Source organism: Pristiophorus japonicus, chromosome 2, assembly GCF_044704955.1.
Source record: "Pristiophorus japonicus isolate sPriJap1 chromosome 2, sPriJap1.hap1, whole genome shotgun sequence".
In the NCBI taxonomy this organism is placed as follows: domain Eukaryota; kingdom Metazoa; phylum Chordata; class Chondrichthyes; family Pristiophoridae; genus Pristiophorus; species Pristiophorus japonicus.
Genome location: NC_091978.1, coordinates 3370746 through 3385352, shown reverse-complemented (window position 1 = coordinate 3385352; position 14607 = coordinate 3370746). Strand labels below are relative to the sequence as shown.

The window sequence follows — 14607 nt, the reverse complement described above, 5'->3', positions numbered from 1 at the left end:
GGGTCAGTATCGACATGTGTGTGGGTCAGTGTGTGGGTCAGTATCGACATGTGTGTGGGTCAGTATCGACATGTGTGTGGGTCAGTGTGTGGGTCAGTATTGACATGTGTGTGGGTCAGTGTGTGGCTCAGTATTGACATGTGTGTGGGTCAGTGTGAGGGTCAGTATCGACATGTGTGTGGGCCAGTTTGTGGGCCATTATCGACATGTGTGTGGGTCAGTATCGACATGTGTGTGGGTCAGTGTGTGGGTCAGTATCGATATGTGTGTGGGTCAGTGTGTGGGCCATTATCGACATGTGTGTGGGTCAATATCGACATGTGTGTGGGTCAGTGTGTGGGTCAGTATCGACATGTGTGTGGGTCAGTTTGTGGGTCAGTATCGACATGTGTGTGGGTCAGTGTGTGGGCCATTATCGACATGTGTGTGGGTCATTATCGACATGTGTGTGGGTCAGTGTGTGGGTCAGTATCGACATGTGTGTGGGTCAGTGTGTGGGTCAGTATCGGCATGTGTGTGGGTCAGTGTGTGGGTCAGTATCGGCATGTGTGTGGGTCAGTGTGTGGGTCAGTATCGACATGTGTGTGGGTCAGTGTGTGGGTCAGTATCCGCATGTGTGTGGGTCAGTATCGACATGTGTGTGGGTCAGTGTGTGGGTCAGTATCGACATGTGTGTGGGTCAGTGTGTGGGTCAGTATCGACATGTGTGTGGGTCAGTGTGTGGGTCAGTATCGACATGTGTGTGGGTCAGTATCGGCATGTGTGTGGGTCAGTGTGTGGGTCAGTATCGGCATGTGTGTGGGTCAGTGTGTGGGTCAGTATCGGCATGTGTGTGGGTCAGTGTGTGGGTCAGTATTGACATGTGTGTGGGTCAGTATCGGCATGTGTGTGGGTCAGTGTGTGGGTCAGTATCGGCATGTGTGTGGGTCAGTGTGTGGGTCAGTATCGGCATGTGTGTGGGTCAGTGTGTGGGTCAGTATCGGCATGTGTGTGGGTCAGTGTGTGGGTCAGTATCGACATGTGTGTGCTCAGTGTGTGGGTCAGTATCGACATGTGTGTGGGTCAGTGTGTGGGTCAGTATCGACATGTATGTGGGTCAGTATCGACATGTGTGTGGGTCAGTGTGTGGGTCAGTATCGACATGTGTGTGCTCAGTGTGTGGGTCAGTATCGACATGTGTGTGGGTCAGTGTGTGGGTCAGTATCGACATGTATGTGGGTCAGTATCGACATGTATGTGGGTCAGTGTGTGGGTCAGTATCGACATGTGTGTGGGTCAGTGTGTGGGTCAGTATCGACATGTGTGTGCTCAGTGTGTGCGTCAGTGTCGACATGTGTGTGGGTCAGTGTGTGGGTCAGTATCGACATGTATGTGGGTCAGTATCGACATGTGTGTGGGTCAGTGTGTGGGTCAGTATCGGCATGTGTGTGGGTCAGTGTGTGGGTCAGTATTGACATGTGTGTGCTGACACCAACGTCTCCATATTTCTCACCACTGGCTTGTCCACCTCTCTCTGGGCTCTGGATGATCTGCGTCGAGGAGGTGCCTTTGCAAGGATCTGCTCCATGGCTGGAGGACTGATATCGGCGAGGGTCTGGGCCATGACAACAACATTCGCTTCCTGCACAACACAGGCACGGAGTCAAAGTGAACACAACAGGCGATCACATGGAGGGTGGGACATGTGGGGGAATGGAGGGGAGGGCGAGGGTACAGAGAGGAGAGTAAGGGAGAAAGTGACCTCTCGGCCTGGCACAGCCTCTCCACCACCGACAGCCCACCAGATGGAATACTCTCCGCTCGCCTACATCCTCAACAAGCTCGACAAGTGAGCTGCTGCAGGAGAGCGACGGCAGTGAAAAGGGACATCACCAAGGTCCAGGTGGGTGATTGGAGCGTGGGCAGGTACAGCAGGAGCGGTGAGGTCGGAGCGAAGGAGCGGTGAGAGATTGGACAGGGACGTGATCGGGGCCCAGGACAGGCGTGAGTTCGGGGCCCAGGGGCAGCACGGGCCCAGCCCACACTGCGATATGTGTGAACGCTCGGTCTGTGCAGCAGAGCAGGTCTCCAGTCGTCCTGGTCAACCCTTGCCACTGGACCAAGACCTCGCTCTGTCGAGCCCGTGTGGTGGCTGGTGTGTAACGGTCACCCCATGTTAAACAAACCCACCCACAGGCATCTTCCACCCTTCAACATGTCGTTCAGGATCCGGAATATTAGGTCCTTGACTGAAACACCTGTTAACCCATCTGTTTTTGGCGTGGAAACCAGTCATCCTCGCTTCACGGGACTGCATATGATGATGATGATCTTGGACAGAGCAACCCGCTCACTGGCTCAGTATCAAGCCCTAGGATTGGCTCAGTATCGAGCCCTGGGATTGGCTCAGTATCGAGCCCTGGGATTGTCTCAGTATCGAGCCCTGGGATTGGCTCAGTATCGAGCCCTGGGATTGGCTCAGTATCGGGCCCTGGGATTGGCTCAGTATCGGGCCCTGGGCGGGAAGGAGAGAGGAAGGGAGGGATTGAGATGGGGAGATGCCGCGCTCTGTTGAACGGGGCAGTGCTTAGTGGAGCCATGGGTTTTGGGGGGGGGGGGGGGGGGGAGAGGATGGGGTGGTACGGAATGTTGGGCTTACCTTAAAAAATGTCCTGACAGCTGGAAGATGATTGGTGCAAACCTGTCGCCGTGCCAACTCCACATCCTCACCGACCTGAGGACCAGAGTCACCCATAAACCACAACAACAACAACTTGTATTTATATAGCACCTTTAGTCTAGTGAAGTGTCCCAGGGCACCTCACAGGAGCGACCATCCGTCAGGTATTGACAGCGAGCCACTGTGGGAGATATTATGGCAGGAGTCAACGATTGATCAAAGATGTCTTAAGGAGGGTCTTTGAGGAGGGAGGCGGGGTTGTTTCAGGAAGGAGTTCCAGAGCTCGGGGCCCCGGTGTTTGAAGGCCCGGCTACCGATGGCGGATCGATGGGAATCAGAGGATGCTGAAAAGGCCAGAATGGGAGGGCGCCGAGATCCTGGAGGTTTGCAGGCAATCGTCTCCGTAATTATCTTTGCTCTTTAACTGGGACATCACACTGGGGGCGGGGCCTCAAACCGTGGGGGCGGGGCCTCACACCGTCGGGCGGAGCCTCAACCGGGGAACGGGTCCTCACCGTGGGGGCGGGGCCTCACACCGTCGGGCGGAGCCTCAACCGGGGGCGGGGCCTCACCGTGGGGGCGGGGCCTCACACCGTCGGGCGGAGCCTCAACCGGGGGCGGGGCCTCACCGTGGGGGCGGGGCCTCACACCGTCGGGCGGAGCCTCAACCGGGGGCAGGGCCTCACCGTGGGGGCGGGGCCTCACACCGTCGGGCGAAGCCTCAACCGGGGAACGGGTCCTCCCGCCGGGGGGGGCTTCACACCAGGGGGGGGGGCGAAACCTCACACCGGGGGGGGTGGTGGGGTCTCACACGGAGTGGGGGGGGGGGTGGGGGGGTAGCGTCACACCAGAGGGCAGGGCCTCACCGCGGGGTGGTGCCTCACACCGCGGGAGGGGCCGCACACCAGGGGGCTCCCTCCCATTGGTCAGTCATGGCTTGAGGGCTCCCTCCCCTCGGTCAATCGGGGCTCGAGGGCTCCCTCGCCTCGGTCAGTCGGGGCTCGAGGGCTCCCTCCCCTCGGTCAGTCGGGGCTCGAGGGCTCCCTCCCCTCGGTCAGTCGGGGCTCGAGGGCTCCCTTCCCTCGGTCGGTCACTCACCCAGTTGATTAATACAAAGTTTGTTGCTGCAGTTTTGGGATCCTCGATTCTGCACAATCCGTACATGGCCAAGTTTTTTCTGAACCTGAGGGCCAGTTCCTGCAGAGCACCAGCTGCAGAGAGGGGGAAGAGGAGGCACACGGAAGGTGAGTGTCTCAGTATGTAGCACATAGTGTCAGCATCGAATCCTGGCCCTAACACTGTGCACCAACTCCCCATCGCATCCCAACACTGGAGGGACCAAGGCAGCACCCCCTCACACTCACACCCAGAGCCACTGGCAAACAGAGACGGGCACAGGGCCAGGGAACAGGGATACATCCCTGCTAACAATGTGCTAACTATTTATTGGCTCCTTCTCCCAGAGATACTCCTAGTCACAGGGCACAGGGCCATATTTCAGCCGGAGTGAAACCCTGTGCGTTTACGTTGTCTTCATCCACATCAACAGTTTCTCTTCCACTATTAATAAAACTGTTTGCAAATATTTATTTAACGTTTGTCACTCTTCCAAAGGTTTTACACAGAGTTTCCCAAGTGTAGTCTTCAGGGAAAGGGGGTCAGAGGCTGAGGGGTTAATGATCCAGCTCCTCACAGCTCACTAGCCCCATTTTAAAGTCCGTCATTTGTCCTTATTTTTAAACTCATGCCCACATTTAGAATGGGAGTTGTCCATGTAAACACGTCATGCTGTAGCTACACCTCCCACCAGAGGTGGCGCTGGATGGTCACACATGTTCAGCACTCTCGGTGGGGGGGGGTCTCTGCACTGGCTCCTGCCCCAATACCACGCTCTGCCGCGAGAGTGACCACCTCCTGCTCCGTCAATCACACGTCAGCCTGGGTGGGTCTGAGTGTGAGCGAGTGTGAGCGAGTGTGAGCGGGTGCGAGCAGGTGTGTCTAGGTGCGAGCAGGAGTGTCTGAGTGTGAGCGAGTGTGTCTGGGTGTGAGCAAGTGTGTCTGCGTGTGAACAAGTGTGTCTGGGTGTGAGCGGGTGTGTCTGAGTGTGAGCGAGGGTGTCTGAGTGTGAGCGAGTGTGTCTGGGTGTGAACGGGTGTGTCTGCGTATGTCTGAGTGTGTCTAAGTGTGTCTGACTGTGAGCGGATGTGTCTGGGTGTGAGCGGGTGTGAGCGGGTGTGAATGGGTGTGAGCGGGTGTGAATGGGTGTGAGCGGGTGTGGGCGAGTGTGTCTGAGTGTGAGCGAGTGTGCCCGAGTATGAGCGAGTGTGAGAAGGTGTGCCTGAGTGTCATCGAGTGTGTCTGGGGGTGTCTGGGTGTGAGCGGGTGTGTCTGAGTGTCAGCGAGTGTGTCAGCGAGTGTGTCTGGGTGTCAATGGGGGTGAGCAGGTGTGCCTGAGTGTGAGCGGGTGTGTCTGAGTGTGTTTGGATGTGTCCTGGTGTGAGCAAGTGTGAGCAGATGTGAGCAGGTGTGTCTGGGTGTGAGCGAGTGTGTGAGTGTCTGGGTGTAAACGAGTATGAGTGAGTGTGAGCGAGTGTGTCTGAGTGTGTCTGTTTGAGCCAGTGTAAGCGGGTGTGTCTGAGTGTGAGGGGGTGTCTCTGGGTGCCTCTGGGTGTGAGCGAGTGTGTCTGAGTGAATCTGTGTGAGTGGGTGTGTCTGAGTGTGAGCGGGTGTCTCTGGGTGTGAGCAAGTGTGACTGGGTGTGAGCGGGTGCGAACGGGTGTGAACTGGCGTGAACTGGTGTGAACGAGTGTGAGCAGATGTGAGCAGGTGTATCTGGGTGTGAGCGAGTGTGTGAGTGTCTGGGTGTAAACGAGTATGAGTGAGTGTGAGCGAGTGTGTCTGAGTGTGTCTGTTTGAGCCAGTGTAAGCGGGTGTGTCTGAGTGTGAGGGTTGTCTCTGGGTGCCTCTGGGTGTGAGCGAGTGTGTCTGAGTGAATCTGTGTGAGTGGGTGTGTCTGAGTGTGAGCGGGTGTCTCTGGGTGTGAGCAAGTGTGACTGGGTGTGAGCAGGTGCGAACGGGTGTGAACTGGCGTGAACTGGTGTGAACGAGTGTGAGTGAGTGTGAGCAGGTGTGTCTGAATGTCAGAAAGTGTGTCAGCGAGTGTGTCTGGGTGTCAATGGGGGTGAGCGGGTGTGAGTGGGTGTTCCTGGCTGTGATCGAGTGTGAGCAGGTGTGTCTGGATGTGTCCTGGTGCGAGCGAGTGTGAGCAGATGTGAGCAGGTGTGACTGGGTGTGCGCGAGTGTGTGAGTGTGTGAGTAAACGAGTATGAGTGAGTGTGAGCAAGTGTGTCTGTTTGAGCCAGTGTGAGCGGGTGTGTCTGAGTGTGAGCGGATGTCTCTGGGTGTGAGCGAGTGTGAGCGAGTCTGTCTGGGTTTGAGCGAGTGTGAGAGAGTGTGTCTGAGTGTGTCTGTGTGAGCGGGTGTGTCTGGGTGCGAGCGAGTGTGTCTGAGTGTGTCTGAGTGTGAGCGGGTGTGTCTGAGTGTGAGCGGGTGTGATCGAGTGTGAGCAGATGTGAGCAAGTGTGAGCGGGTGTGACCAGCTGTTTACGGTCAGAAACTTCTAGCTGGATAACAGCCAGTGAGTGTGTGGAGCGGGACGCCCTGCTCTGGGCAGATACAGCCCTCACAGGACTAGGGGCTGGGGGCTGGGGGCTCGGGGGCTGGGGGCTGGGAGCTGGGGGCTGGGACCTGGGGGCTGGGGACCGCCCCGATTGCTCAGTCTCACCTCCGCAATCCAACAGCTTCAGGTCATTGGTGCCACCATCATAGGAGAAGATCGCCCTGCGAAGTCAAAAACATACCGAGTGAGACAAGACGCTCAGACACAGAGCCAGACAGAGACCCTTAGACACAGAGCCAGACAGCGACGGTCAGACACAGAGCCAGACAGAGACCCTTAGACACAGAGCCAGACAGCGACGGTCAGACACAGAGCCAGACGGAGACCCTTAGACACAGAGCCAGACAGCGACGGTCAGACACAGAGCCAGACGGAGACCCTTAGAGTAAGACCCAGACGACGTGGTAAAGTTATGGGACCAGTAATCCAGATGCCTGGACTAATGATCTGGAGACACAAGTTCAAATCCCACCACGGCAACTGAGGAATTTATCTTCAGTTAATTAAATAAATCTGGAACAAAAAGCTAGTATCAGTAATGGTGATCATGAAACTACCGGATTGTGGTAAAAACCCATCTGGTTCACCAATGTCCCGTAGGGAAGGAAAGCTGCTGCCCTTACCCAGTCTGGCCTATATGTGACTCCAGACTCACAGCAATGTGGTTGACTCTGAACAGCCCTCTGAAATGGCCCATGAGACACTCCGTTGCAACAAACTACTGCGAGTAACAATAAGAATAAAATCGGACGGAACACTCGGCATTGACCACGACACCGGTTACGGACATAACAACGCCACACCCAGCCCAATCGACCTGCAAAGTCCTTCTCACCTACATCTGGGGAACTTGTGTCAAGATTGGGAGAAATGTCCCACAGACTGATCAAGCAACAGCCTGACATAGCCAGACTCAGAGAATCCTACCTTTCAGCCAATGTCCCAGACTCATCCATCACCATCCCTGAGTACGTCCTATCCCACCGGCAGGACAGATCCACCAGGGGATGGTGGCACAGTGGTATACAGTCAGGAGGGAGTGGCTCTGGGTGTCCTCAACATTGGCTCCGGACCCTGTAAAGTCTCATGGGTTTAGGTCAAGCATGGGCACGGAAACCTCCTGCTGATCACCACCCACTGCCCTCCATCAGCTGAGGAATCAGTATCCTCCATGTTAACGACATAGGTAAAAAAAGGGATGAGGTCCTACGAAACGAATTTAAGGAGCCAGGAGATAAATTAAAAAGTAGGACCTCAAAAGTAGTAATCTCGGGATTGCAACCAGTGCCACGTGCTAGTCAGAGTAGGAATCGCAGGATAGCGCAGATGAATACGTGGCTTGAGCAGTGGTGCAACAGGGAGGGATTCAAATTCCTGGGGCATTGGAACCGGTTCTGGGGGAGGTGGGACCAGTACAAACCGGACGGTCTGCACCTGGGCAGGACCGGAACCAATGTCCTAGGGGGAGTGTTTGCTAGTGCTGTTGGGGAGAATTTAAACTAATATGGCAGGGGGATGGGAACCAATGCAGGGAGACAGAGGGAAACAAAAAGGAGACAAAAACAAAAGACAGAAAGGAGATGAGGAAAAGTGGAGGGCAGAGAAGCCCAAGGCAAAGAACAAAAAGGGCCACTGTACAGCAAAATTCTAAAAGGACAAAGGGTGTTAAAAAAACAAGCCTGAAGGCTTTGTGTCTTAATGCAAGGAGTATCCGTAATAAGGTGGATGAATTAACTCTGCAAATAGATGTTAACAAATATGATGTGATTGGGATTACAGAGACGTGGCTCCAGGATGATCAGGGCTGGGAACTCAACATCCAGGGGTATTCAACATTCAGGAAGGATAGAATAAAAGGAAAAGGAGGTGGGGTTGCATTGCTGGTTAAGGAGGAGATTCATGCAATAGTTAGGAAGGACATTAGCGTGGATGATGTGGAATCTATATGGGTAGAGCTGCAGAACACCAAAGGGCAAAAAACGTTAGTGGGACTTGTGTACAGACCTCCAAACAGTAGTAGTGATGTTGGGGAGGGCATCAAACAGGAAATTAGGGGTGCATGCAATAAAGGTGCAGCAGTTATAATGGGTGACTTTAATATGCACATAGATTGGGCTAACCAAACTGGAAGCAATACGGTGGAGGAGGATTTCCTGGAGTGCATAAGGGATGGTTTTCTAGACCAATATGTCGAGGAACCAACTAGGGGGGAGGTCATCTTAGACAATGAGAGAGGATTAATTAGAGATCTCATTGTGAAAGGCCCCTTGGGGAAGAGTGACCATAATATGGTGGAATTTTGCATTAGGATGGAGAATGAAACAGTTAATTCAGAGACGATGGTCCAGAACTTAAAGAAGGCTAACTTTGAAGGTATGAGGCGTGAATTGGCTAGGATAGATTGGCGAATGATACTTAAGGGGTTGACTGTGGATGGGCAATGGCAGACATTTAGAGACCGCATGGATGAACTACAACAATTGTACATCCCTGTCTGGCGTAAAAATAAAAAAGGGAAGGTGGCTCAACCGTGGCTATCAAGGGAAATCAGGGATAGTATTAAAGCCAAGGAAGTGGCATACAAATTGGCCAGAAATAGCAGCAAACCCGGGGACTGGGAGAAATTTAGAACTCAGCAGAGGAGGACAAAGGGTTTGATTAGGGCAGGGAAAATGGAGTACGAGAAGAAGCTTGCAGGGAACATTAAGACGGATTGCAAAAGTTTCTATAGATATGTAAAGAGAAAAAGGTTAGTAAAGACAAATGTAGGTCCCCTGCAGTCAGAATCAGGGGAAGTCATAACGGGGAACAAAGAAATGGCGGACCAATTGAACAAGTACTTTGGTTCGTTATTCACGAAGGAGGACACAAACAACCTTCCGGATATAAAAGGGGTCAGAGGGTCTAGTAAGGAGGAGGAACTGAGGGAAATCCTTATTAGTCGGGAAATTGTGTTGGGAAAATCGATGGGATTGAAGGCCGACAAATCCCCAGGGCCTGATGGACTGCATCCCAGAGTACATAAGGAGGTGGCCTTGGAAATAGCGGATGCATTGACAGTCATTTTCCAATATTCCATTGACTCTGGATCAGTTCCTATCAAGTGGAGGGTAGCCAATGTAACCCCACTTTTTAAAAAAAGGAGGGAGAGAGAAAACAGGGAATTATAGACCGGTCAGCCTGACCTCAGTAGTGGGTAAAATGATGGAATCAATTATTAAGGATGTCATAGCAGCGCATTTGGAAAGAGGTGACATGATAGGTCCAAGTCAGCATGGATTTGTGAAAGGGAAATCATGCTTGACAATTTTTTGAGGATGTTTCCAGTAGAGTGGACAAGGGAGAGCCAGTTGATGTGGTATATTTGGACTTTCAGAAGGCTTTCAACAAGACCCACGCAAGAGATTAATGTGCAAAGTTAAAGCACATGGGATTGGGTGTAGTGTGCTGACATGGATTGAGAACTGGTTGGCAGACAGGAAGCAAAGAGTAGGAGTAAATGGGTACTTTTCAGAATGGCAGGCAGTGACTAGTGGGGTACCGCAAGGTTCTGTGCTGGGGCCCCAGCTGTTTACACTGTACATTAATGATTTAGACGAGGGGATTAAATGTAGTATCTCCAAATTTGCGGATGACACTAAGTTGGGTGGCAGTGTGAGCTGCGAGGAGGATGCTATGAGGCTGCAGAACGACTTGGATAGGTTAAGTGAGTGGGCAAATGCATGGCAGATGAAGTATAATGTGGATAAATGTGAGGTTATCCACTTTGGTGGTAAAAGCAGAGAGACAGACTATTATCTGAATGGTGACAGATTAGGAAAAGGGGACGTGCAACGAGACCTGGGTGTCATGGTACATCAGTCATTGAAGGTTGGCATGCAGGTACAGCAGGCGGTTAAGAAAGCAAATGGCATGTTGGCCTTCATAGCGAGGGGATTTGAGTACAGGGGCAGGGAGATGTTGCTACAGTTGTATAGGGCCTTGGTGAGGCCACACCTGGAGTATTGTGTACAGTTTTGGTCTCCTAACCTGAGGAAGGACATTCTTGCTATTGAGGGAGTGCAGCGAAGGTTCACCAGACTGATTCCCGGGATGGCGGGACTGACCTATCAAGAAAGACTGGATCAACTGGGCTTGTATTCACTGGATTTCAGAAGAATGAGAGTGGACCTCATAGAAACGTTTAAAATTCTGATGGGTTTAGACAGGTTAGATGCAGGAAGAATGTTCCCAATGTTGGGGAAGTCCAGAACCAGGGGTCACAGTCTAAGGATAAGGGGTAAGCCATTTAGGACCGAGATGAGGAGAAACTTCTTCACCCAGAGAGTGGTGAACCTGTGGAATTCTCTACCACAGAAAGTTGTTGAGGCCAATTCACTAAATATATTCAAAAAGGAGTTAGATGTAGTCCTTACTACTAGGGGGATCAAGGGGTATGGCGAGAAAGCAGGAATGGGGTACTGAAGTTGCATGTTCAGCCATGAACTCATTGAATGGCGGTGCAGGCTCGAAGGACCGAATGGCCTACTCCTGCACCTATTTTCTATGTTTCTATGTTAACACCACTTGGAAGAAGCACTTGGGTAGCAAGGGCACAGAATGCACTCTGGGTGGGGGACTTCAATGTCCATCACCAAGAGTGGCTCGGTATCACCACTACTGACCGAGCTGGCCGAGTCCTGAAGGACATAGCTGCCAGACTGGGCCTGCAGCAGGTGGTGAGAGAACCAACACGAGGGAAAAACCTACCTGACCTGGTCCTCACCAATCTACCTGTCGCAGATGTATCTGACCATGACAGCATTGGTAGCAGTGACCACCGCACAGTCATTGTGAAGACATTGAGGACACCATCCATCGTGTTGTGTGACACTACCACCATGTTAAATGGGATAGATTCAGAACAGATCAAGCAACTCAACACTGGGCATCCATGAGGTGCTGTGGGCCATCAGCAGCAGCAGAATTGTATCCCACCACAATCTGTAACCTCATGGCCCGGCATATCCCTCACTATTACCATCAAACCAGGGGACCACCCTGGTTCAATGAGGAGTGTAGAAGAACATGCCAGGAGCAGCACCAGGAGAACCTAAAACTGAGATGCCAACCCGGGGAGGTTGCAACACAGGACTCCATGCATGGTAAACAGCAGAAGCAACATGCTATCGAAAGAGCTAAACACTCCCACAATCAATGGATCAGAACAAAGCTCTGAAGTCCTGCCACATCCAATTGTGAATGGTGGTGGACCATTAAACAACTAACGGGAGGAGGAGGCTCCATGAATATCCCCATCCTCAATGATGGCGGAGCCCAGCACTCGAGTGCAACAGACAAGGCTGAAGCCTTTACAACCATCTTCAGCCGGAAGTGCCGAGTGGATGATCCATCTCAGACCCCTCCTGAGGTCCCCACTATCACAGAAGGGAGGGATGGGGGGATGCGGGAGGGGAGGAGAGAGGAATTGGGGAAGAGGTAGGGTGGGGGACAGAGGGGTGGAATGGGAACGGGGAGGGGTTGGGGGAGGGAGAGAGGGATGGATTGGGAAGAACAGGGAGGGAGGGAGGGGTAGGGGAGGATGCAGGAGGGAGGGATTGAGGGAGGGGGTGGGTTGGGAAGGATGCGGGAAGGAGGGATAGGTGGGGGAGGGATTGGGGAAGGGAGGGGTGGGGGAGGGATGGGTGAGGGGAAAGGGTGGGGAGGGGTGAGGGAGGGGAGGGGTGGGGTAGGGATGGGTGAGGGGAAGGGGTGGGGAGGGGAGGGGTGAGGGAGGGGTGGGTGAGGGAGGGGAAGGGTGGGGGAGGGATGGGGAAGGAGTGGGGAGGGGAGGGGTGAGGCAGGGGTGGGTGAGGGAGGGGTGGGGAGGGGAGGGGTGAGGCAGGGGTGGGTGAGGGGAGGGGTGGGGGAGGGGGTAGTTGGGAGAGGTGGGGTAGGGGTGGAAGGGATTGGGGGAGGGGGTGGGTCAGGGTGGGGTGGGGGAGGGGGTGTTTGTGGGAGGGGTGGAGGAGGGGTTGTGAGGGTTGGGGGAGGGGTTTGCAGGGGGGAGGGGTTTGGAGGGGGAGGGGGTGGGGCAGGGGTAGGTGGGAGATGTGGGGGAGGGGGTGTTTGGGGGAGGGGTGGGTTGGAGGAGTGGGGGAGGGGGTGTTTGGGGGAGGGGTTTGGAGGGGGAGGGGAGGGGGTGGGGCAGGGGTAGGTGGGAGATGTGGGGGAGGGGGTGGGTTGGAGGAGTGGGGGAGGGGTGGGGGGAGGGGTTTGCATGGGGGAGGGGTTTGGAGGGGGAGGGGGTGGGGGCAGGGGTAGGTGGGAGATGTGGGGGAGGGGGTGGGTTGGAGGAGTGGGGGAGGGGTGGGGGGAGGTGTTTGCAGGGGGGAGGGGTTTGGAGGGGGAGGGGGAGGGGGAGGGGGTGGGTGGGAGATGTGGGGGAGGGGTGGGGGGGGTTTGCAGGGGGGAGGGGTTTGGAGGGGGAGGGGGTGGGTGGGAGATGTGGGGGAGGGGTGGGGGGAGGTTAGACTGAGAGTTGCTGAGAATGATGCTTTGGGGTTGAGCAAGAACAGATGGAATTGAATGCAGAGAAATGTGAAGTGTTTACACTTGGAACGGGGCCCAGGCTCCGTGAGGTCACAGCGGAAAGGCTGAGTCTGATTAGACTCAAAGCTCAACGCGACTGAGCGACACAGAGCAACAAACGAGAACTGTCACACTGCACAATTCGGAGGGGGAGGCAGGGCGAGAGAGGGAGGGGAGGAAGGGAGGGGAGAGGGAGTGAGGGGTAGCGGGAGTCGAGGGAGGAGATAGGAATGTAGGAACAGGGGTCGGCCATTCGGCCCCTCGAGCCCGTTCCGCCATTCAGTGAGATCGTGGCTGATCTGTGACCTAACTCCATAGACCCACCTTTGGCCCATCTCCCTTATTACCTGTGGTTCACGATAAGCTATCAATCTCAGGTTTTAAATGAACTATTGATCTGCCTTCAATTGCTGTTTGGGGAAGAGTTCCAAACCTCTCCCACCCTGTGTGTGTCGAAGTGTTTCCTAATTTCACTCCTGAAAGGTCTCTCTCTAATGTTTAGACTATGGCCCTGAGTCCGAGACTCCCCAACCAGCGGGAATAGTCTCTCTCTCTCTACCCTATCTGTTCCCCTTAATATCCTGAAGGGGCGGAGGGGAGAGGGTGGGGGAGGGCGGGAAGGGGTGGGGGAGGGCCATGGAGACAGGGTGGGAGGGAGGAAGGGGAGGGTGAGAAGGAGGGAATGAGAGAGAGGAGGGAGAGAGTGGGGGAGGAAGAGGGGCCGAGAGAGAAAGGGAGAGAGAGGGAGAGGGAGAGAGAGGGGAGGAAGAGAGGAATGGAGGGAGAAAGGGATTCGGGGAGGGGGAGGAAGGGAATGGGAGGATGGGATGGGGAGTGCAGAGAGGGGGTGGGGTGGAGCTGTGAATTGGTGAGGAGGGAATAAGAGAGGGAGAGAGGAATCATAGAAATGTACAGCACGGAAGGAGGCCATTCGGCCCATCGTGTCTGTGCCGGACGACCAAGAGCTACCCGGCCTAATCCCACTTTCCAGCTCTCGGTCCATAGCCCTGTAGATTACAGCACTTCAAGTATACATCCAGGTACTGTTTAAATATGGTGAGGGTTTCTGCCTCTACCACCCTTTCAGGCAGTGAGTTCCAGACCCCCACCACCCTCTGGGTGAAGACATTCTCCCTCAAATCCCCTTTAACCCCGCTGCTAAGGAAATAAGGCCCTTTCTATCCACTATATCTAGGCCTCTCAAAATGTTATACACCTCAATGCCCTCAGCCTCCTCTGTTCTGAGGAAAACAAACCCAGCCTATCCAATCTGTCCTCATAGCTAAGATTCTCCAGTCCCGGCAACATCCTCGTAAATCTCCTCTGTACCCTCTCCAATGCAATCACACCCTTCCTGTAATGCAGTGACCAGAACTGCACGCAGTACTCCAGCTGTGGCCTAACCAGTGTTTTATACAGTTCAAGCATAACCTCCCTGCTCTTGTATTCCATGCCTCGGCTAATAAAGACAAGTATTCCGTATGCCTTCTTAACCACCTTATCTACCTGGCCTGCTACATTCAGGGATGGAGGGAGAGAGGGACAGAGGGAGAGAGGGATGGAGTGGGGGGGGGGGGGGGAAAGAGAGGCATGGAGTGGGGGGGGGAGAGAGAGAGGGGGAGGGAGTGAGAGAGGGAGGGGAAGGGAGTAGGAGAGGGAGGGAGTGAGAGAGGGAGGAGGCGGGAGTGAGAGAGGGAGG

At 54.3% G+C, this 14607-nt stretch overlaps 1 protein-coding gene across 1 annotated transcript in view; it reads right to left on the bottom strand.

Annotated features, from left to right (window-relative positions):
- The window catches only part of LOC139229261 (drebrin-like), a 218952-nt gene that overhangs the window by 197776 nt on the left and 6569 nt on the right, over positions 1 to 14607 (bottom strand). Inside the window, exons 2-5 of the mRNA XM_070860923.1 lie at positions 6444 to 6499; positions 3758 to 3870; positions 2639 to 2713; positions 1493 to 1621 (exon numbers count right to left, since the gene is read on the bottom strand). Coding sequence (XP_070717024.1) covers positions 1493 to 1621; positions 2639 to 2713; positions 3758 to 3870; positions 6444 to 6499 — 373 coding nt within the window. The remainder of the gene's footprint in view (positions 1 to 1492; positions 1622 to 2638; positions 2714 to 3757; positions 3871 to 6443; positions 6500 to 14607) is intronic.